The sequence below is a fragment of the Microtus pennsylvanicus genome, chromosome 3 (assembly GCF_037038515.1).
Source record: "Microtus pennsylvanicus isolate mMicPen1 chromosome 3, mMicPen1.hap1, whole genome shotgun sequence".
Taxonomy (NCBI): Eukaryota; Metazoa; Chordata; class Mammalia; order Rodentia; family Cricetidae; genus Microtus; species Microtus pennsylvanicus.
In genome coordinates, this window is record NC_134581.1 from 67,790,908 (window position 1) to 67,816,071 (window position 25,164).

Below are 25,164 nucleotides of genomic sequence, written 5' to 3' on the forward strand. Positions count from 1 at the left end.
AAAGAAAGGATGGGGGCCCAATGCTTACCTGTCAAAGGGACCGAGAACACACAGCATTGAGGGGCCTTTTCACTGAAATACACTGTCTTGTGGGCACTGTCCAACGCCACGAGTGAGGAGAGACAACTAGTAGAACCTGTTCCTTGCAAAACCCAAAAATCAGAGCCGCAATGAAAAAGGGCTCTGACCGAGCTCCAAACCTGTGCTAGAAGTCCCTGTCCCAGGTGCCAGATGAAGCTGGGTCCTACTGCCTTCCTCAGGGGAGGGGGTGGGAAGGCACAATGTCAGTGACACAAAGGACGCTGGGAGTCCAGTGGAAGGGATTTATCAGACTCATTTACGTTTATACCCTCCCAGCACCCAGGTGTTCTTGACTTCGCGTGGTCACCCCTCATTGGCTAGGCACCATTAGGATTCTGACAGTGCCAGACAGACTCCAGGGGTTGTCTCATCTCTCAGCCTGGGAGGCCTTATCTTCCTACATAAAGGGAACATCTCTGACACAACTTATTTGAATTTTAAAGTGTCAATACTTGCAGATAGCCACAAAACTTTTGGGGAATATTTTTAAATGAATTAGTACATACTTATGAATTTACTAGCTTTAAATTATGTAGGGAAAAATATCTAAGCTGCGTTTATTGACTGAGAAAAGTTTTGTACAAATAGATACCCAGACTGGCACTGGGATGCTGAACTTGGTCTGTACTGACTTTCCACCAACAGTTGTTTGTATAAGGGAGTATTTATTTCTATAACTCTGAATACCTGCCGCATCTTCTTGGCCACTAGACCAGTCTGCAGATTTGCTCCATTCTTTTCTCTGCATTCTTGAAGAGACAGAGGGGAGGAAAACGGAGAAGTTGAAGATCTGTACTGATGCTACAATAAAAATGTGTTCTTTCCGCAGCCCTAGTGCTGCCTTTTGTTGGATGTCTAAGGTGTGCAGTGATGTTACCTTCTGTTTTATCATGGAGTCCCTATGTATACACACAGCCTTCTTTAGGACAGGAGCTCTGATACAATACATCCTCTTTTTCAAAGTCAAGCTTATGTGAACTTCTTGCCCTAATATCCCTGGGAATTCAGTCCGCTATACTGGATTCCAATAAAGCATTGCATACAGCGGAGATTGACAAGTTTTCTTAGCAGATCTTTGTCTTCCAGCCTAGATCATAGCCATGTCTTGTAGCACTTGAAACATTCTTAAGGCTTGGTATAATAGTTCTAACTCAACAACCTTGCACCCCAGGGAGTGTAGTTTTCCAGTTAAAGGACATTCTGATCTGGGTTTTTGTTTTGTTTTGTTTTCCCAATCCTCTATAATATTTTAAAATATGCTGTTTAATGTGAGCAGTTAACTATATTTATAGCATGTACCAGTTTTTCTTTTGTTCTTGCTATTATAATAAATAATCCCCCCACACCCTTTCTGACTCCTGTAAGTACTGGCTAGAGCTTCCTAAGAGCTCCAGCGTAATAAAACTTGTTTCTGATTAGTGGGAAAGTATATCATGGAGTCTGTTTCCTTCTCTTTGCCTTTCCCTGTCAGTACACTGGTTCTGCAGAAGGATCTCAGAAGCTGATAGTACAAACTTAGTTGCTCTAGCAAGGGGTGATGTATGAGCTACATGAGGTTCTGTGAACCGAGAGACTGCGGAATGCTTGCTCACTTGTGTCACTTGGTGTAGTTTTGGATATTGACATAAACTTTGCAGCATGAGAAGTATGGGTTTGGGGAAATTAAGTCTGTGTTAAAACAAAACAACAACAACAAAAACTTGGCTTTCCTGCAGTCAACGCCTTGAATTTTAATTTCTTTAACAAGTTCTGGAGCTTTGACATATACTTAAGCTCTTTTTGGTTTTCACAGTCAACCAAATATTGCTTAGCTTGCAAGATTATTGTTAAGGACCTAATGAGAGTTAAAAAAAAAAAAGCCAGATATGAAATGCAGTGGGTCAGTGATGTGTGATAATCTATGTAATTAGTAAAGGTGAAGCTGTTGGGAGATTCTAAATCAGCATGCAATTGATAGACTATGATGTTTTCTGGAATGTCTACTTTTATTATTTTCATCTCAGAATTGTTCATTAAGCCCTTGATATTGAAAAGTCAGCTCCCTCCATTTAAAAGAATCTGCAGAAATATTCTGTTGCCTTGGTTGAAATGAATGTGGTAGTGAAATTAATGACATGTGATGTATTTGATATACAGAGAGAGTATCCTTCATATTACAAAATCAGAGCCGGGGTGATAACCTGTTTTGGTTCTTCAGCATTACTCTATGTATGTAGACAGTTAATAAACAAAGTTGACTCTAGAGTAGGCAGAGGCTGAAGAAGAATGGACCCTAGCTCTCATAGATCTTATACTGTTGGGAGACAGACAGATCATAAAGAAATAAGCAGAAAGTAGGACACAGCTGGTCATGAGGGCCTTGAAAGAAATAACTGGTGAAGGCAGATTTGGGAATTCACTTTATATGAAGTAATTAGTAAGGCCTCTCTGAATAAAAGTCGGAAGAACTGTTGAAAGCCCTTTTTAAGAAAAGAATGAATAATTTATTCTAGTATTTGAATCATGAATACTTTGGACAATTATTGCAATTAAATATGTAACCTAATAGTATAATAATGATCCTGTAGTTGCCTGTATTCCTGCCAGAGGAGATTTTCAGCTTCTTTTCATCCCAACACTCTTTACCCATTTATGTATCCTGACTGATGCTAACTTCTTGGTAGAGGATGCTTCTAAGAATCTATAGCCACTCTAGTTTACTGTAGGATCCTGTTAGAAAGAAGTAGGCTGAACATGATGCATGACTAGAGAAAGAAGATGAGATGTTCTGAGGGCCTGAACAAAGGCTAGAAGGTAATTTATTTTGCTTTCTCCTGTTGTTTATAAGACAATCTCATTGTGTAGCTTAGACTGGCCTTCACCTGCAATGCAGCTTCCCTAATCCCCCAGGTACTGCGATCTCAGCGGTGCACCACAACTCCTAGCTTTTTTAAGACTATCGATAATTACCCATCACCAGTGTACCCTCAACTACTGAGTCTACAGGTCCCTGTTTCTGTGCTAAGTTATTAGGTTATCAATGGGAACTTTTTTTTTTTTTTTGCACACCATCTGCTTTTAAGCTTTGTGGAATTATGCAAAATAATTAGCATTACCTAACTACTTAGAACTTTGAATTTAATTTTTATTTCAAAGACTAATATAGGATGGTTACAGAAAAACAGAAGTTACATGCATTAGCAAAAAGAACATTTAAAAATAAACATCCAAATGACCTTCCACATGTATATTATTTAAATGTAGCTGGATCTTTATTCTGGGTTGGTTTCCTAATTTTTTTTCAGTTTTCATAAAATTTCATAAAATTATTTTTGGGCAAGATTCCCAGAAGAAAAAAAAACTGGGCATACTTACTTTAAAACTTTTGAAAGGTGCTGCCAAATGGCATACAGGTGAGAAAAATCACATTCATATCAGTAAGTAGCAATACTAAGTGACAAATGGCATACAGGTGAGAAAGACCACAATCGTATCAGTAAGTAGCAATACTAGGTGACAGATGACTGATAAACAATTTGATCTATATTGATCAAGGGAAAGATCCGTATCAATAGATAGTTGTGTACCTGTATGCTTTCAAGGGAAGATGATGAAGTGGAGCCGAGATAGCAGCTGGAAAGAGATGCCTTCCCCGCAGTAGAGAGCACTGGTGGAAATGCTGATCCAGTGTGCAGACTGGGATGTCATGTGCTCCCACACACACATCTTTTGTTGTTCTTGAATTTAACACAGATGCTGTTGAAGGAAATGCATTTTAAATTGTTTGAAAATAATTTAAATGTTGAAACCAGGAAAATCAAAACTACAGAAAAATAAGCTCAGCTTCTAGGAGATTTTTGAGTTTGGGCTTCAGAGATTTTAGGAAATAAAGTTATATCTCATTTAAAAATCAGTTTTTAATATATCAAAGTTTCAAACTTCATGTTCCACTTTTCTCTTTCTTCCTCCATTATTGCCAGTAAATAATTGGATCAGGTGTTTGGTTTGGGTGTTGTGACATGCTTTTGTATTAATGTTTTTAGTAAAGTCTGAGGCGTTGAATTGCCGTCTTTGTCTATTCATATTACATTATCAAATGACGATGTTTTACTCTGTACTTAGTTGTATGATCTGTTCTGTAAGTATACATTACTAATGAAGTCTCTATGGTTTAGATTATTAAAAGATTAGTATCTCTGAATTTTTTTTATTTTGATAGTCGTGGGCTTTTGGTGCTCCGAGCTAAGCCTTGCCCTTAGGTTTTATGATGTGCTTTATCACGTGGTGTGTTATTAATACTGACTTATTGTAGCATGACCCTATCTCACACTTGGCTCAAACATTTCAAGACTGCACTTTCTGTCCTTATGGGTGTTGATAGGAGGACAAAATATGGAACTCAAGCCCAGATATTCTGCCCCACCCTGAAGGCCACTACCTACCTGTCAGCTTTACCCCCCCCCCCCTTAACATATTGGGGTTCACTTGCTTTATGGGGTTTATATTTTGAATTTCTGTTTTGGAGTGAAATCCATTTTTATTTTTCAGCCTTGGTATCTTCAGACGTTTTGCCATCTACTTGCTAAATGATACTGGTGTTGTGTTGGACTGTGGTGTTGTGTGAGGGTTTGTTTAGTTTTGTTTTCCCCTTGTTACTGTGACCAAATACCAGACAAGAAGCAACTTAAGGGGAAGAATGGTTTGCTTTAGTTTAGAGGTCTCAGGGCACAGACAGTTATGGCTGGGAAGAAGGGGCAGCAGGATCATTGGAAAGCTGGTCAGTCATACTTCTCTGCGTCAGGAAGCAGGAGGGTGAACACTGATGCCCACATGGTTTCCAGTGTCTTCAGTTCATGACCCCAGCCTGTGGAATGTATAATTGATGTTTAGGGTGGATCCTCCCATCTCATTTAACCCAGTCAAGACACTCCCTCACAAGTATGCCCAGGGCTCCATCTGGTGGGTGATTCTAGATCTGTCAACTTGACAATAGGTATTAACCATTAAAACTGCTACACGCTGCCTGATAGAACTCTGGGCCACAAGCTGTCCAGGGTTTGTCAAGAATAATTTAAGAACCAAGAAATAATTTGAACATGGCCTATATTTGTCTGCTAACTGATGAGGAAGTCCCAGTTCCTGCTTAAATCCAATGAGCTCCCACCAATTACCAAGTACTCAGAGGACAGAGGTCCTCTGCCCAATGCAGCAGGGTGCGAAATAACTCAGGGCTTCTCGCACACTGTGGCTTTGGAAAGAGACCAGATCATTGCTTTTCTGATTACTATTCCTTAGGGCTTAAATTGTGGCAGATTATCCATAAAATTCCCATCCTATTAACAGATGATTTGTTATTCACATCACTACTTATTTGCTATAGAAAGTAATCATAAAATGCCTTCCAGAATTGCAGTTGCTAATTGAACATAGGCAACATTCACATCTGATTTTCCTTTGGAAGAAAACTGAAGCAGCTCTTTCCTGCAGAGCTGTGATGTGCAAAAGCACAATAGACAAGGGAGACGCAGTAGTGCGCCTACTCATTACGCTTTCTGTGAAGCTCTCTGAGGTGCTTCACCTTCTATTCATGGCACTGTAACCTAGTCGGACTGGCACAGGATTGGCCACACTCCTGAACACATTAGGACTAAATATCTTTTTTAAAAGCTTTTTTTTAAAAAAAAAAAAAAGAAGAAGAAGAAAAGAAAGATTTATCTTAATTCTTCCCTGGCTAAGTTCTTTTTGAAAAGTCTTTCATGTTCATTGCTCTGGGCATCTTTTCAAAGTTCAGCAATTTGTGGCTTTGAATAGCCACATCGTATCATCTTGCTTGCCTTTCCTCTATTGGTGAAGAAAATGGCTGAGTCAGAGCTTTGGGGCTTCTGGGAGGTAAATGGGGGAATTATCTATAGTTTTGCTTCCAGCTGGTTATAAATGGATATGCTGATTAGGCATTTTCACTTTTATAACAGGCTGCCTTCTAAACAGTAATGGAATCCATTCAAACTTGAACAATTCGTCTTTTTGAATACATCATGTGGTTGGAATAGAATACAATATTTATGTAGCAGTTTTTACTGGTTATTATATACAGCTACTGTGAGAATTTTTTTTGAATGGGTATAATTTTTAGGCAGAAAGTTAATATGTTAAGAACCACTGTATGGTTTTTATCTGCTTTCATTTAATTTTTGGAATAATTCTAAGTAAATAATAAAACCTCAGAGATTGATTGACTACTGTTTCTCCCCCCCCTTCTTCTCTCCCTCCCTTCTCCCTCTCTCCCTCCCTATTCTCCTTCTTGCTTTTGCCTCCCCTTCTCCCTCTTCATTGTAGGTTCATGTAAATTTTAGGATTTTTTTTCTAGGTCTATGTAAATTTTAGAACTGTTTCCCCCTCTTCTATACAGTATGAATTGGTACTTTGATGGAGATTATGTTGATTCTGGGAGTCATTCTGGACATTTTTAACAATATTGATTCCTCCTGTCTATGAATGTAGAATGTATTTTTACTTTTTTGTTTCTTTTTTTAAAGTTTTTCATTAGCATCTCATTGTTGAGCTCCTTCACCTTAGATTTTATTCTTAACTACTATAAATAGGATAGGCTTCTTGATTTATATTTCAAATAACTCACTGTTAGATATAGTAATGCTATTGATTTTCATATGTTGATTTTACATTTTTTATCTTTGCTGAGTTTACTGATTAATTCCAATATTGTTGGTATCTGGGGATTTTTCTGTATAAAATATCTAGTATTGTGGTTACTTTCTCTAACACAGTCTTTCTCAGTAATTAAGGGTATTGTTCTGTTACTGTGTTTTTTATTTCCTGTTATTTGGCATTTTGTCAGTTACAGGCGTCTGCTTTGTGGTTAGCATGGGGTTTTTTAAATTGCCTTTTTACTGTATTGAGCTATTTTGAAGTGATTACTGACTTCCTTAGCTCTGTGCTGATCAGTTAGTATGTAAGTAGCTGCTCAACTTGTAGAGTGTGTGGCGGGGAGAGCGCCAGCCCTTCTTACTCAGCTGCCGTCTTGTTCCATGCCCTCCAGTTGAGTCATCTTGAATATGATATCTCAAAGTGTTTTGATAATTTTTTTTAAAAAAATGCATTTATTGATTTATGAGTGTGCAATGGACACTTGTGGAAATCAGAAAACAATTTTCTTCTACCTGTGAGTTTCCAGGATTGAACTCAGGTAGCTATTTCATCTGCCCCATCTTTTGTCTTTGTTTAATGCACTTAGTGACTTTTTCTCTTCTCAGAAGTTAGTTCTACTTTGATGGCTGGTGTGCAGGATGTGTGCAGAATTATCTGGTAGTACTTAGTTTCTTACGACTGTATGCCTTTTTAAAGAAAGGAAATTGATTTGCTGTTTTTTGACATTTTAACCTCTTTATTATAACATATCCTGCTAATATTAGATGTTAATGTTATAATTTATTATTTATTATAATGTTATAATTAATTAATAATTAATATAAGGTGTCTGATACCTTTATCTGTATCTATATCTTATCTGTATCTATATGTATCTTATCTATATCTATAGCCTGCTACCTCAAGGCTAACTTTAAGTAGAGTTAATTTGATGTGTTAAGACAAGGATAGACTATAGTCTGCCATACCTAAGGGGCTTCTCTGTATCTTCAAATTTTGGATAATGCATCCAGAGCTCCCTGTTATTATCATATTGAATGTCATATAGTTTATGCAGTACCCTGCATTTGTCTGTTTTATGATAGGCCCTATAACCATGCATATGTGACATAGGGGTCCTGGTATTGTGATATTATTTCACCATCTATCTGCTATACATTTGGTTATTCTGTCCTATTTTAAGTGTTTGACTTCATACTGAGTTAATTATTTATAAAATAAATCATTGGATTTGTTCCCACCAGTGATACCAAGAAGAAGCAAGGAATGAGGAAAAGGAATAACACTGAAGTCGACGATGCACAACCAAGAAGCCGTCATGGAAAGAAGGCCAAGTGGGAAACGTTAGAGCCTTTGGATACAGGCCTGTCCTTAGCAGAGGATGAAGAGCTGGTGTTACACCTGCTCAGAAGTCAAAACTAAATATTCTCCGTGTCTTTGTGGACTTTGGACATTATTATGTGGGCAAGAAGTTGAAAAGAGCTTTGGGGCATTTAGGTACTAGGTATCCCATTTTCAGAAGACACATTCTCTAACAGAAATGATCACATCTCTGGGTTTCTTTCGTAAGCTGAGTTTTGAAACATCAAGGAACATATTCAAAATAAGGATGTATTGTACAATTTACCATTGTGCAGTGTGTAGTCTGCTCTGTTAGAATTTGTCAATAGGCTCCTATTACCCACTAGTGGAAATGCTTACTTTGTTTTCACAGTGTTGAGGGTTAAACCAAGGCCTTCATATGGTAGACAAGTGCTCTACTACTGAGCTTGTACCTAGTCCCTGTTTGTTTTACAGGTAGGTTCTGAATCCCTTGTTCATACCCATCTTTCATACAATACAGAAAATTTAATATTATTGTTAAATAGCTAATAATTTTATGTATATTTCATTATTTCCAAAGAAACAGTATAATGGACCAGCCCTGACAAAGAATGAGTATTTTTTAATTGAGTTCATAAAAAATAAACATGTTTTCTATAATGTAAAGTACTGTTGTTTTCATTGTGTCCAGTAATATGAAAGACACTCAAAGATATTCATAAAATTAAAACATGTGACAAACTCCTGAAGCAGGGTTTGTATCATTAACTTTGCCTGCTCAGATGTAACACATTGCACTTGTAGGTTGCTGGCAATGACTTATAAGTTCTCCAGATCTCTGAAGACATTCTTCACGTGCTCTGGTTAGAAGGCATCATAGGTCTTCACCTGGCTCCTGCTAGTGAGAAAATGAGGCAGAGTCCCTGTTTTGTTACAAATACTGTCAGTCAAAAAAAAAAAAAAAACCTGGAGAAATATGGGCATGAAATGATTGATTTTAATGTAGATTGTTGTACTCAAGATCTTTTTGTAACCTAGTCTTTCTATTGTATTCACTACCAAAACTAATTTTCAGTAATAGCTGTAAATTCAGTCCTGGCTCTTAAGGAAGATTAGTTGCACCACACCTGGGTGTCTCATCTTCCTTGTCTGTTCATCCTCATGGGTGACCATCTTCTCACAATCAGAATGACTGCCAGCTCCCCCCACTCTCTCTCTGTAGTGACTGGTCCATTGCATGTCCTCAGAGTCGGCCTTTCCCAGACCCCAGAGGTTCTTCCCTGGCCTCTCTGCTTCTACCATCACTTTCTTCAGCGTACCTTCCCTGGGAGTTCTCTCTGTAGCCTACAGGTCTGAACATGTTTCCCTCCTCTGTTTCCTGCTATTAGTGGTATCTGTCATGTGATATAATCATCCTTTATCTATAAACCTGTTGCCCTGTTATCTGACAAGATAATCCTTGAGAACAGGATTGTATTTTATCCATCTTTTAAACCTTTAAGGCCAAATATAGCACCTTTCCTATAATTCATAATTAGGGCTTTGATTTAATGACTACTCATAGTAGTCCAAGAGTAATTTATTTACCCTTTAATAGAATTTTTAATTTTGAGAATTTTATGCACATATATATTTTAATCATATTTACCCAGTAGTCCTCCCTCCAGCTCCTCCTAGTCTCCACTCCTGTTCCTATCCCTCTCCCAACTTCGTGTCCTCCTGAGTCTAGTTAGTGTTGCCTGTAAATCCATAGGTGTGGGGCCCTCCATAGGTTATGGTCAACAAGGAAACACATCTGTAAAGAAAACTGGCTCTCCCTTGCCTAGCATCTGTGAGCTGTAAGTGGCTCTTGAGCTCTGATGGGGGGGCTCGTGTACCCCTTCCTCACTCTTAGCCACACGTTGGGATGACATCTGATAAGGTCCAGCCTTAATGGGGTTTGCACATTCCAGGGTAGGGGCATGTGATTAGAAAAATTAGGTAGGAACAGCGATACGAAAGAAATACAGAGACATAGGCTAGAACCGGGAGGGCTACCAAGTGAATGCTAAATATACCTGTGTTTATTTTCCATATGCTTATATACCCCAATCCAAAAGGGAAGAAGGTAAAAACACAAAACAAAACCAAAAAAACCCTGCTTTATTGTGACATAAAGGACAAACAGAACAATTATTTGCTTCAATACCTGAGACATTTATTTCCTGAGTTAAACATTTTGATGTTTTAGGCAGGACATGCAGCAACCAGCTACTCCCTGGGTCAAACCTCCTGTTTTATCCTTGAAGGAGCAGAAATAGGCCTTGAATTCTCTGATCTTTGATCGAGGTGGAGCAAATCCACCTCTGGGCCATTTTAATATCCAAAACAAGAAGTAACGACACCCTAGGTCAGAATATCTTGTTTGTAGCGCTGCTTAAGACAGACTTCTTGTCAATAACTTTGAAAGAACAAGAGTCAAGTCAAGGTGGAGCGAACCCATTTCTGTGGTCCCCCCACACCTCACCATGATATAATGTTGAGTGGGTCAATCATGTGCCAACAGCCAACAGCTGCTATGAATTTAAGAGTGAACCAGCCTTGTCCAGAGACATTGTTTTAACCTGCTTCTCCCCAACCTCTTGCTCTTAAAAACCTTTCACCCTAAATCAAGAGAACTTTTAAAGATATGATGTAATACAGTGTTCTGTCACCTCTGTAGGAAAGAGAGTTTACAGACATAAAAAACTAGTAATTATTTTAACAGAGAAAAGGTAAATAGGAAAGGAAATCGGGGTTTAAGAACTCAAGAAGATTTTGAGATTGGAGTTTCTGACAGTCTCTTGTCCTTGAAGACTTTCAAAGGTCACCGAATACACAAGTGCAGAAACTGAAGGCTTACCGTTGATTTTATGCTGTGCCATTTTAGTTGTTTTTTCTGAAGGGGAATTAAGCCTATTGGCTGCTTCTATGTAATTACTGAATAAATATATTGCAAGGCATTTGGTCCATAAACTACTTTGGATTGTGATTTATCTGAAGAATTGAGTGGATCCTTCTTAAGCAGTAAAGTGTGTTGAAAGACCTCCGGAGCACAGAGCCTCTCACTCGAGTCTCGGGATAACACGACCTCCCAGGAACTCACGAGACCGTCCTTGCTGCAATCACACGAGGTTTATTGACAGGACAGGAACCAGTGCACTGGGGCTGAAACTCATTTCCCATGCAGGGGTAGAGAGTTCAACCCCGAGTAGCTGGGAGAAGGGATATTTAAGGGAAGAAACCACAACCCAGTAATCCAAAAGAGGGTACGGAGGGCGTCAATGGAAAATTCCGAAAATACCAGTGATAATCACAAGGGGGTAACTTCCTGTTTCTCAAGATTATAATCTAACTTTATCTTCAGCTAGTTCCTGAAACAGAGACACTGAACCGGCTAACCTAGACTTTTGGCTCTTCTCTTCCAGCTAGATGGGTCTGGATTTATCTGGGTCTTTCAGTGTTCTTTGCTAACTTTGAAAACTGTCTAAAAGTCAGGTAATAGTGCATGGTGTGTGTGGTAGATGTTGAGTCTGTTGGCTCCTGTCAGACCTCCACCCCCTGGATGGCGTTGACCAGAGACAAAGGTATTCCTTCCGTCTGGGTCCAAGGCACATTAGATTAGGCATCTCTACCCTTGGAGAACGAGAAACATGCTGAGTCCTGGTTTAGCACACAACCTGAGAGAAATATGTAACAGATGAGAATAGCCACTGGTTCAGTGTACTAATGAGGCCCACACTGCTACACTGTAGCCATCCTGTGAGAGACCGTTTCCCTCTGCTGCCTCCATTTATTTAGTTGGGAGGAGGGACCACATGCATAATCTTAATGTCTCATAAAAAGAGAAGATGGAAAAGGGGTGGTGCACATTATTGCAGGGTTTTAGGAAAGAAAGGACACAGTGTGTATGTTCTAGGACCCAGAGACTAATTCTTGCTGCTAAACCAAGGCTGAAAGGCCATTCATCAGACTCGCTAGTGTAAAATAATCCCTAAAATTACATAAGTCTCTGGAAGCAAAAACCTTTGGAGAGCTGCCATCTCATAAGCTTACATGGCATTCTGGATTTGTTTGGGGCCATAAAAAATGGATAAGTTTAATTAAACGTAATTAATTTTGTTATACAACACTTGAACTACCCTAAACATGAAGTAGTCTCTGAGCCTTGATATCAGAGGCTGCCATAGGATGCAGATACGCCTGTGAGGTGGTGCTGTAAGGAAAGGAGTCTGCGACCAAGATTGGAAACCCTGCTTTGCATCACTTAAGGCTCGACATAAAATCATGGCGTGGTCTTCCACTGCCCCTGCAGTTCTGATAGCCTAGAGCAGGTATGGTCCACATCACATTACCTAGTGCCTGCTGACTCAGTGATTGACAGCTAGCCCTCCATTTGGTAGGTGAGAGACAATCAGGCTGAAAGCGTTGCCCAAACAGACAAGGCAGACAAATGATTCTTACTCTCAACTGAAATTTAGATACCTAGAAAGAAGTTTACAGGACAGAACAGGGAATGTAATGATGGACCCATCTCAAAAAAAAAAAAAAAAACAAAACAAAAACCTCAGATTATGAGGATGCTGGCAGGAAGATAAAGAATACATGCCCAAGAGACTTACAGGTTCTTGGGAGCTGAGGCAATGTGGAGAATAGTGAATTATGGATTATGATTAGGGATGACTGGGCAAGGCCTGTCGTGATGATTCATCTTGATCCAACTTGATTGGATTGAGAAGCTCCTGCTTAAGTTACAGCATACCTTTTAGTACATCTGTGAAGATGTTCCTAAGGACAAAGAGATTGTGAATCATTTGAACCAATTAATAAAATTCAAAATTGTAATACTCTGTTGGGAAATGCATTTGCTCACAATAACAACAACAAACCTAATACACCTCCTGACTTATTCCTGTACTTGACATTTTTTTATCCTATACTGACTCTAGTATTTTGTTCATGAAGTTTGATAAGAGCACGTTTCTCCAGTGTTCTAAAATTAATTAGCAGGCTCTCCGGATAGAATGGAGACTGGGGAGACGGCAAAATACCATCTCACATTATTGATTTTTATCGAGCTCTACATTTTTCTCTGCTCCCCTCCCTGCCTCTCCCCTCCCCTTCAACCCTCTCCCAAGGTCCCCATGCTCCCAATTTGCTCAGGAGATCTTGTCTTTTTTCTAACCCATGTAGATTAGACCCATCTATGTCTCTCTTAGAGTCCTCATTGTTGTCTAGGTCCTCTGGGATTGTGATTTATAGGCTGGTTTTCTTTGCTTGTTGTTTAAAAACCACCTATGAGTGAGTACATGTGATAATTGTCTTTCTGGGTCTGGGTTACCTGAAACCGACACCTTGCTTACATCACTAACCCATCCAGAAACCGTGTTGACATCTCCATGCTGGCTGACTTCCTGCAGTTTTCCCCTTATAACCCTTCCTTTCCTTGCTATGGCCAGTGAAGATTCAGTACAAATAATATATACCTTCCTCTAACCTTTTAATAGGAAATGTTCTTTCTTCTTTTAGTCTAACAGATACTTTTCCAAACAGCATTTGTCCTTGCTGCTGGGAGCCCTGGAAGCTTACCTTAGAAGTAGTCCTTGTGGGTACAACATCAGCAATGCTTCAATAAACCATTTTATTTCAGGAACCCCTCATTCTCAAGAGTAACATGCAAAACGTTCATGGGTCCTATTAGATTTCTGAGCCTTTCTCATTTACTGCCTGAGATGTGTAATCCCGTAATCTGAACTAATCTGAGTGAATCTTTTATGGGTTTTTTTTTATTCCCAATCAAAAAGTTTTAATAAAATTTAGAGAAAAAAAAATGTGATGCTTCTTGGGTTACACCAGGGAATTTTCCAATTCTAGACGGGGATCCAGCAAGTCTGGGGTGGGAGCTGGAATCACGTGTTTCTACCAAGCTCCCAAAGGATGGCAATGGTGCTGGCTGTTTTTTTTTTTTATTGAGGCTGTAATGGAATCCAGAGTTATTAAATCATTGTTCACACACAGGTATGCTCTCAGAGTCCCAGCAGGAAACAGATGGTGCACACAAATTAGGATAATCCTAAAGGGGGGGGTGTTAATAAAGAACTTTATTTACATATGAGAGGGCAGAGGAAGAGAATCACCAGCTTGTCACCCTTAAGGCTCCTAATAGAGGTCTTACCACCCCCACTTTGAGGACTTGGGAAGAGCTGTTGACTAAAACCCAGAAGGAAAGAGTAGGCACAGCTGCTTTATGACCTTCAAGTTGGAATATACACTCAGCAGGTGGGTGAGTGGCCGAATAGGACCAAGAGAGGAAGTGCAGACCTCTAAACCACTTGGTGGCCTTCACTGATACAACCCTACTGGAAGTCTGAGAGCAGATTGCCTCCCAGGAAGCAGCAGGGTGGTATGGGGATTAAAGGAGAAATACTCACAGATAGAGGTCCTAAATAGATGGGATTATAACCAAATGCCGTGGATGCGCGTGTTGACGAGTACAAAGCCTGAGTAAGTAAAGCCAAGAGTTAGAGTAGGGAAGGCAAGTGAGATGGGGTAGCAGCAGACTTAATTTCAAACAAAGAAGCGCATGACTAATATCCCACACTCCCACGAGAAGGCACTTTGGGACGGGCACATTCTAGAGAATTTTCAGCTCCATAAGTGCATGGCTGCGTGTCCTGGTTTAAGGTCATAGTTCAAGGCAGCAGGGAGGAACATTTTGAACATGTTTAACTCATGTCTTCAGTGGTGGACAGGAATACTTTGGGGCGTACTTAACCCCTTCCCCTACACCCTGCCACCTTAAAATATTTTAGCTGCAGCCACAAGGAAAGAGACTTGAAGGTGCATTAGTATTTCTAGTTTCCCATAGGAGTGTCGTCTGCTAACAGACTCCACGAGGGAGGAGGGAAGTGCTCCTTGTGGATCCCTCCCTCATCATCTCCGTACCAGGAGCCGTTCTCAGGATGCGGCAGGAGTGGACAGTAAGCAAAGATGCACAGGACACATTTGTAAAGGAGAGTGAGACAGCAACCGGGTGGACAGTAGGGATGGGGAGCAAGGGGGTTTTTGGATGAATCTGATAGGTTTAGAGTTGGAAGGAACAGGGCTTGTTTTGCAGATATATTACCAGTAGAAGAGTATCCAACCACAGGGGCCCCTCACCATCAAATTCATGGCCTCTGTTCTCCAGGGAACCTTTAGTCTTCTCCAACTTCATCTGCTCACTTCTTCCCTTTATTCATTAAATTGCAAAGCTTCCCCCTCATTCTTGTCTAACAACCTTGCTCTGGGTTTTGCTCAGAAGGACACTGTCCAAAGAGAACTTGCCCAGCTGCCATTCTATGCCATCTGCTCCTGGCATCTGAGCTGTGTACTCTCTGTCCCCCTCCTGCTTGTATGTCAGTGTCCACCGCTTCTAGTCCGCTCGAGATTCTCACTGCTGCAGGCGCCACCTTTAGTACTGAATTCTGCCCTACATATGTCTCCTGGAATGCGTCCCATCTAAAAAAAATTAATCTAAAAGTTTGGTTCTGTCCCTGCCACCTTAAATCACTTTCCCAAGTGTATCCTACCTCTTGACATTGCTACATGATTTCATCTAGAAAGTTCACATGTGAGAGTCACATAATCAAATTATGAAAAAAGTCATATATAATCCCATAATGTTTTTATTAAGTTTATGGTTTTAATCTGTTGATTTAGAGATAAATGGTTAAACTGTGGTATGACACATAACAATGAATTATTGTTCAGCAACAAAAAAAAGAAAAAGAAAATGCCAGTGACTTAAGTTCTCCAGGGTTTGACCTCAGGATAATGATGATGACTAACAGGAACAATTCATGGCTAGCCTCTGTGGCTCATAGACCGCAGGTTAGATGTGATTGCCTCTTGGCATAACTCCTCAAAAGAACTGTCTGTTTCTGTGGACACCATTCTCCCAGTTTTTGAAAATCACAGTTTATAAGACACAATTGGTGTTCAACAAACTATACATGTTTCAAGTATGAAGTTTGTTGTTCTGAGCTGTGCGTATGTACATCTCCTCTGTGAAGCCATATTGTAATTGTCCCAAAGATTTTCTCACGCCACTTTGTATTCTCTGCCCTATGACCAGCCTTCCCCTCCTTCCCCTCCTTTCTCACCAACCACTCATTGCTATCCATCACTATACATACTAGAATTTTTTACGATTGGGATCATAAGTTTGACTTAGTTTTTGTCTTCTTGTTTCTGTTTCTCTGCATCATTATCCTGTGGTCAGTCCATGGAGAACTTAAGTCAATCACATTTGTTGTTGTTGTTGCTGCTGCATAGTAATCTATTGTATGGGTCATACCACAGTTTGAACATTTACCTGTAAACCAACAGATTAAATTGTCTTTCATTTTGGAAACTTCAGGTCCAGCTGCCATGAACTTCTTTGTATGATGCCGAGAAGAAGAATAACTGCTGCTTTTGTGGTGTGTACTTACTGAAGGAGAGGCCCCCACACCGTGGAGGTTCCTTCCCCACCCCAGACTATGCATAAACCACATCCAAATAGCAGTTCTCACAGGTCCTTTATTAAGCAGGGAAGAAAAGTTAAAGTGGCTGCTTTCTGATTCAGGCAGAAAACAGCAGAAAATGACCTTTCAGATGTAATTTTTAAGAGGAGAAGGGGAGGTCTGTGTTAGAATGGGTGGTAAAGGATCTAGGGAATACAAGGGGGAAGGGGGAGAGGACAGGGGAAAGGGTATTTGTCTCACAGAGACAAAGGACTGCCTCTGGACAGAGGGGAGACAGATACAGGACATATAGGCAAATGACGGTATATAAAGGTTAAAATGGGAAACCCAATGGTACGGTGAGGTGTTTAATTTTAATTGGGCACGTTAATTCAGTGAACCAGAGGGACCTTTTCACTGCTGGACTTCGGTAGTCAGCCTCAGGAGGAGGAGAGGCCAGATAAGGAAACAGACCTCGGTAGCTAGCTTCAGGAATATTATCTAAGGGCTTTAAGCAAGGCTGAGGGAATTGGGGGTGGGGGAGAGGGAAGGGGTAGGTCAAGGCCTGCCAGGGTCACACGTTCCAGTGGGCTCGCATCCCATCACTTTCCTTTTGAAAAAGTTTCAAATGATTTTCTTAAATGATGATTATCATTGTATCCATAGTATGTGAAAGACCCTACCTCTCCACCCTTTACTTGATGTGGTAAGTCATTTTAATGGCTACTTAGTGGTATCACATTATGACTTTCATTAGCCCAACAACCGGAAACAGTGAGGGCTCTTCCCTGTGCTTCTGTTATCTCTGTGTCTTTCTTTGGTCAAGGATCTGTTTCATATCTTGCTAATTATTTTTATTATGAATCTCTGAGAACTGAGAAGTTTGACATTCCAGATTCAGGTTCTTTATTGCCTGTATGATTTTCAAATCTTTTCTCTCGGTCTGAGCTTCTCTTTCTTACGCATTTATCTCCTAGTAGTCTTTTGAAGAACAAGAACTTTAATGTGTTTGACGTTTCCTTTCTTGATTGTGCGATGTCACATCTCAGAAACATTTCATTATCCTAAGAGTGCATCTATCTTTTCCTATAAAAATATATCATTTTAGAGTTTCTAACAAGATTTCAACTTTGTTTAGAGATAATTCTTATGTTCGGTACAATTTGTCACCCAAATTTCAGTTTTTAGATATGGCTATCTCTATGGTCAAACACCACGGGTTGGAAAGACTAGTCTTCCACCAGTGATTCACATGAAGAGGTTTTTCCAAACACAGATCTGTTAGAGCCTCTTACAGTGTCTACCAGGGTACCAGCAGGTTGTTGGTGTGCCTCCATTGGGCATGTACCCCGTTAGCCATGTACCCCATTAGCAGGCACTGTTAATGGAAGCTTCTGGTGCTTTTCCAGGTCACACCCCTCATTCTCCAGCCCCTATCTTCACGCTACTGTGGCACATCTTCCACAGATCGGAGGCTCTGGGCAGCATCGCTTTTCTCAGTGTGACTGATGATCTTCACTGGGGTGTAGTCTGTCAGCTCTCTTCCTCAGGGAGTCTACCTCTGATGCCAAGTAATGTTTTTTCCATCACTCTGACAAAGAGTAATTCCAGTGTGTATTATACCATAAGGTTGCCATGGGAAGATGGATACTGGAAGCCATTCCATTATTTAGCTTTTGTTTTTCCTTTTTCTTTCCTAAAACAGATCTTGTTAGATTGCCATGGACTTCTGCATTACTATATCCAAGATCAACTGTTGGGACTGATCCTAATTGATCTATCTATCTGTAGAATTAATTTGGCTTTCTCACGTTATTAAAACACTGGCTCCTCTTTTCAGTCTCATTTTCTGTTTGTTTCTCATGTTCTTTTTGTTTGTTCCTCTTTGTGTTCCTAATTGCATATTAGTTATGCATGATTAGGATTTAATTATGACATATTCATATATTATGTATATAATACATTTGCTCATATTCAACCCCCCAATAACCCTCTCGACTCCATCTCAAACCTACTGATCTTTTCCCAAGCCAGTTCTGTTTCTACTTTGAAATTGGGTGTGTGTGTTTGTGTGTGTATATATGCATACGTTTATGAGTGTGTTTGTGTGTGTGTCCCCCAATAAGTTTAATTAGGGTCATTTTCATGCAGAGCAGTAATTTACAGGAATAGGAACAATTAACCAACTGCCATTAGTTCCTCAGGGAGGTGGGATCTTCCTCTCCTCCTCTCTGTGATGGGTCCCATCTGTGATCCTCTCCTCCCTCCCTATGTTGATGGTACAACCTTGTGCCGGTAAGCATTGCGCATGTGAGTTCATGAATGGAGTGCCGTGGCACACCTGGAAGACAGGGCTTCACAACACTTGGACTCCCTCCAGATCTTATTGTCCTTCTGTCCCCCTTTCCATAATGTTCCCTGAGCCCAGTAGGAGGGGTAGAAATGTCCCATGTAGGACCAGCCACTCTTCACTTACTGTCATCGTTTTGACCACGTGAGTCTCTGTAGTAACTACTACACTGCACTGAAAAGAATTAGCTCCTCGGGCCAAAGCGGAGAGCAACACTAATCTATGGACATAAACAGACACAGTTAGGAGGCAATTTGATGGGCTTAACATGTCTGTATAACCCGACAACAGTAGTAGCTTTCCCGAGAGGGCCTTAGACCTCCCCAGGCACAGCCGAACTCTTTCCCTGCTGTCCATTTCCTGTTCTCGCCATCCATTGCCTCTCAGGTCGAAAACATTGCGCTATCCATGGATCATCTCCTAGCTTTCATCTAACCCGTTCACAAATCCACTTAGCTCTTCTTTGGAAATGCATGCGACAGTCAGCTCCTCACTGTTCCCCTGCGGTTCCCGCTGCACTGCAGGCCTCCGTCCCTGGATGGTGCAGTAACCTCTTCATTGCGATCATCGCTGCTCCTTTTTGTCACGGGCAGCCCAGTCATCCTTTAAAATCATTGATTGGCTTGTGCAGTTCTTCAAAACTCCATTGACTATCTCACTTCAGCTGGAATCGAAAGCCTTTCCCACTGCCGAAAGGCCCAGCGCTTTGCCTTACCTCTACTCTCACTTTACTATTTCCCTTTCTCTTGGTCCATTTAATCAGACTTTGCTGTTCCTTCTGTCTGGACTTTTCAGCCCTGAGGTCCAACATGGCCGAAGCATTGCCTTATGAGGAGCCCTCCGTGAGCAAGGAGTGGAAAGCAGTAGAGTCTTAATCTCTAGGCCATTCACTGTCTTTTCCCTTTCTATCATTGAATTGACCAGCGTTGTCAGTCTCCGTGCTCCCCACTTGTACCGAGCGACACAGATTCGATGCTAGCTGTATCCCACATCCTGGAAGACGGCACTTAAGAATGTTCAATACGCACTTAGAGAACAAATGTATACGTCCTACCAGTTACACTTCCACTTGAGTTAACAAGATCTTATTTTAAAAGGCAGATAGGCCTAGCGGGACTGAACCTTCCAGTCATTCACTCTTGTGTATGTCCCACTGCCTAGAAACCAACTAAATATGGCTCAGAAATCCAGTGAGTTCCACTGTAGGCCACTGACCTAGGCATGTGTGTGGGTTGCATTGCTAGGCTGCTTGGAGTGGGACAAATCCTAACAGGAGCTATAAATACTGGGCCACAACACTGAGCTCTTAAACCTGGACATGACATTGATGGATGAATTTGTTCTTCCATTTCTCATTTTTTCTCCTTCTTTCCATGTTGGGGTTTGAACTCATGGACTCTGTGTGCCAGGCAAGTGTTCTACCACTGATGCATCTCCTCAGCCCTGACACTGGGTCTTTCGGAATGAACCTCATGCAATTTTGCTATAAAATAGAATAATGATCATAATAATCTGTGCCTCAAATAGCTCTTTTGAGTTAGATGAGGCAGCAATATGGGGCTGGAACATAGCAGGTCTTGTGAGTAGGTTAGCACTAACTGAAACAGTTCTTGGGACCAGTAGGACTGTGCTCAGTGATGGGAAACTGGCCGCATGATGAGTCTGCGGTGGCTACCCCATTTCATTCACTGCTGCTGAGATGCCAGATATGCTAAGGAAGCCACTGTAGGTGTTCCAGGTCCAGCCAGCCATGCCCCGAATCCAGTGTAGCCACATCAGCTGTGAGACATGCCGTTGCTTAAGTCTCATCAGTTTTCCTGCTGCTGGGCATTTGAGATGTTTCCAAGTTGAGGCTACTATGAGGAACACAACTACCATAGCATTATTGTATGGTGCACAAATAACAAGTATTAGAGCAACTCATATAAATCCGCACATTATCAATAAGGGGACATGACACCCTTTCCTCTTTAACATAGGGATACATTAGTTTACCTGGCCTCACAGCTGTAATGGAATATGAGGTGTGACTTCTAATGACAGAATTAATAAAATAACTGTGGGAGGGTTTTTTTTTTTTTTTGATTTTCGAGACAGGGTTTCTCTGTAGCTTTTTTTTTGTTTGTTTTTGTTTTTGTTTTTGTTTCTGTCCTGGAACTAGCTCTTCTAGACCAGGCTGGCCTCGAACTCACAGAGATTCTCCTGCCTCTGCCTCCAGAGTGCTGGGATTAAAGGTGTGCGCCACCACCGCTGGCTTGGGAGTTTTTACATTAACATGTCACGTGTGGTCATCAGTCTCCGGAGAAGCACCTTTGGAAAGCTCTTAGAATGCTACAGAAAAAGTGCTTTCTAGCTATTCTAAGGAATTGTTGGTTTTGTCTATTTGAGATGCTACAAGAAATTACCTTACACTGATTAATTCATAAACAACAGAAATCTTTCGCTCACGCTTCTGAGAATTCTAAGAAATCCAAGAGAAAGGTACCAGCAGATGTATTGTCTTTATCAAAGTGCCTGCTTCCAATACATGACACTGTAGGGTAGCAGGGCAGTGGTGGCGCACGCCTTTAATCCCAGCATGGCAGAGGCAGGCGGATCTCTGTGAGTGCAAGGCCAGCTTATCTACAGAGTGGGTTCCAGGACAGCCAGGGCTGCACAGAGAAACCATGTCTTGGAAAACAAACAAACAAAAATGACAAATGACAAACCAATACATGCCACTGTTTATGCATCCCCAGGTGAAGGCATGAATGAGATCTTTGGTCCTCTTTTAGAAAGATATTAATCCTATTTACCGGGGCTGTTTGAAGGGTGTAGACATGCAGGCCATAACCGCAGCATAATTCCCCAGGCCTGACCACCCGTAGTGTAGCTATTGGAAGTTTATCTCTATAGTTGGGAGGTGCAGTCTATGCTCCTCAACTTCCGTAGGAGTACCTTCACTAGGGGTGTACAATTTACTGGACAGATGTAGACCCATTGAATATTTCTAGCTTTTTACAATGTAAAAGAATCTGGAAAAATATATTTCACATTCATGCAAAGTTTGGGCTTCTAATTACAATTTAGTAGTTATTATTCTTTTCATTTATTTGATTGTGGTTTTCCATAAGGGTTCATATGTTAGAGATTTGCTCCTCAGTGTGGCAGAATTGAGGTGGCCAGGCCTTTACAAGATAGGTCCATGTCATTGTGAGTATGCCCTTGGGAAGGATTAAGGAAGTTAATGAGATGGAATTAGTTCTCCCAAGAGAAAGATGTTAGGATCAAGAGCAGGCCTCCTGCGTGTTTTCTGGGTTACAGTGTGGCAGTGTGGTCCCTTGTTCCTGTGTGTGCTCTCAGCCTGTCAGGGCCATGCCCTTGAGTCCCCAGATTATACACTAATCTCTTTTCTTTACAAAATACCTGGGCTTAGGTGTTTCGATGCAGTTATAAAAAGCATATGGAGACTTTGGGGAGAGGGAACTGCCTGGCAGTCAGTCTCTCCAGTCATACGTGGGATCCAGCTCTTCCCCCATCCTATTCAAGGTAAACTACCCCCCTGCAGCACCCTGGGACTCCGAAGCTATCTTCTCTTACCCTGAGGTCCACCACACCCTGCTACATCCTGGGCCTGGTGCTGCAAGAACAGAGCTGCAATGGGATCTCTAATTTTCAACACTAAGTCCGGCTTTGTCAATGGGCAACTCTGTGACCTCGGATCAGTCGTGGGCAGGGACTTCCGAAGGAAGCCATGGCAATTACAGAGATCTTTACATTGTAGTTATACAAGACAAAGAAAATAAAAACTACCTTTCATCAAATGCCCTATGACAGTCACTAGTGCAGTCATGGGTCACAGGGTAGTATCTTAGCAATCCGGTCCGCATGTACAGTGGGGTGTGCTGTGTGGCCAGAACACAGTAGTGTTCCATCCTGGCATGTGAATATGCTCTGTTTATAAAGTTCACACATGCCCTAATGATGAGTTCTTGGAACACGGCCACTGGTAAGTAACACCTACTCTAATGTATTTTCTTCCACATATCTGGAATCTATAAAATCATAATGCATTATCAACTACTTTAACGTTTGGCTGATTTTCTTTTGATGCTTTGTTTGGCTTAAATATCCTCTTGGAATTTTTGATGATATATTAAAACTTGTTATCCTGATACTTATTACCTTAGCTCTTACCCCTAAGTACTGGTTTCCGATATTGTACTGCAGAAAGCCAAACAAAACAAAACAAAAGCAGGGGTTCTTAAAAAATTGGCTGATTCTAGGCCTGTGGCAAGAAATACATGAGCCTGGAGCATCCTGGAGTGCTGGAAAGAACGGGAGTGCCAAGAGATGCAACTCAAGAAATGAGAGGGAAGCCAAGGGCCTGCCAGAGCCAACTGGAAGAGCTCCCCGTGAGGAGTGACTGGCGGGCGAATAAAGGAACACCGAGTCTACCGCACTGTGCAAGATGTGTCTGTGCGTACAGGCCTCTGGGAGTAATGACCAGATAAACAAGGGGAGGGGGCTTCTCCCTTGAAGAAGTAAAGATAATTCATGTAGATGTTGTGTGTTACAGAATTTGGAACATGAGTCTATTCCTGAAGTGTGAACTAGCTGACTGCTTCTCCTTCAAGGGGTTCAGTGTGGAAAAAAAAAAAAAGAGCAAAGCAGCAGGAAAGCCTGAGAGATTCTGCCGAGTGATCCAAGTGAAGCCTGCTAGTGCTAAGCCTGGCTGAGTATATGTGGTAAGATTGGCTCTCTACCTCTGTGAGCCTTCTCAAAAACACACGGCCTCGGTTTAATCATGAGAAAAAAAAAATCCAGGCAAGCACAAGCTGGCAGAGGATCCACAAGATACCCACCCGTCCTTAAAATTCTCAATGCCACATAAACAAAGTCTGAGGCTGGGTTGCAAAGTGTCAAATAGCATCCTGAATAATAAAGAGGATGGCGGGTAAAAAGCAAGGAAGCTGGAGTAGAGCATGGCACTTCGGCAATAATTTACCAACATCAAGCCACTGATTGTGACAGACGTGCCACATTAAAGAAGAAAGTTAAGAACAGAGAAGCCAGGTGTAGGCGTGTGGGCCCCCTGTGCCATTCACAGCAACTCTGTAAGTCCAAGTGCTTCTCAGTCACAAAGCTTCTTTAGGAAGCGACATGAAACACATGTATCATATTGTGTTCAACTTTCTGTGGTGGAGCTTCCAAGTGGTTTCTAAATTTTTGCTTTTGTACAGCTTATGATGAAGAATTTTACAATTAAACTCATAAACACATCTTTTATGACTTTCTCCAGAGTATGTTTTTGGAAAGGAAATTGGGAGATAACAGATGACCATATTATATAATAGTATTAAGGATTCTTATACAAAATATCCGACAGAGGCCTTCAAGTGAAGAATATATTAATTTCAAAATAGAATCTTTGATGACGAATGCTTAGGTTTCCTGCCAAGATTCTCAGGTATTTTGCTTGTCCAAGCTAGTTACACCAATTGGACAATTGAAATAGTCCAATGCACTTTCTAGAAAAGGGGCTTCCCCATAGAAGGTCTCGGTTTAATATGTGCCTTTCATTTAGAGTCTGCAGCTCTTTTTAATTTTTTTAATTTTATTTATTTTCTCATATATTACATCCCAATAGAAGTTTCCTCTCCCTCCTGTCTTCTCAATCCTTCCCCTCCCACCTTCTCTCACCCCCAGATCCACTCCTCTTCTGTTTCCTTTCAGAAAAGGGCATGCCTCCCAGAGATACCAACCAAACATGGTATATCAAGTTACCATAAGTCCAGGCACATCCCCCATTACAACAGACAAATCAGAAGCCTTCACTTTCCCATGCTGAGTGTGGCCAAGACAAAACCAGAAATCCAGATTTCCAGAGAGCAGAGGCCATGAGCTGGACCCTTCTGAAGTCAGACTCTGAGTGGGAAGTGTAGCTCTGAGAACCAACAGCATCAGCATCAGCGGCCCCAACAGCATCAGTATCAGCGGCCCTATTCGTATCAGCATCAGTGGCCCCAACTGCATCAGTATCGGTGGCCCCAACAGCATCAGCATCAGTGGCCCCAACAGCATCAACATCAGCGGCCCCAACAACATCAATATCAGCGGCCCCAACAGCATCAGCATCAGTGACTCCAACAGCATCAGAATCGGTGGCCCCAACAACATCAGTATCAGCGGCCCCAACAGCATCAGTATCGGTGGCCCCAACAGCATCAGTATCGGTGGCCCCAACGGCATCAGCATCAACGGCCCCAACAGCATCAGCAT

General features: G+C 41.3%; 1 protein-coding gene across 2 annotated transcripts in view; it reads left to right on the top strand.

Annotated features, from left to right (window-relative positions):
* The window catches only part of Ddx10 (DEAD-box helicase 10), a 163,948-nt gene extending 155,233 nt beyond the window's left edge, over window positions 1-8,715 (top strand). For both annotated transcript variants that reach the window (XM_075965904.1, XM_075965905.1), the window contains exon 18: window positions 7,971-8,715. In XM_075965904.1, the coding sequence (XP_075822019.1) occupies window positions 7,971-8,148 (178 nt within the window). In that variant the 3' untranslated portion in view covers window positions 8,149-8,715. The remainder of the gene's footprint in view (window positions 1-7,970) is intronic.
* Window positions 8,716-25,164: the final 16,449 nt, after the last annotated feature.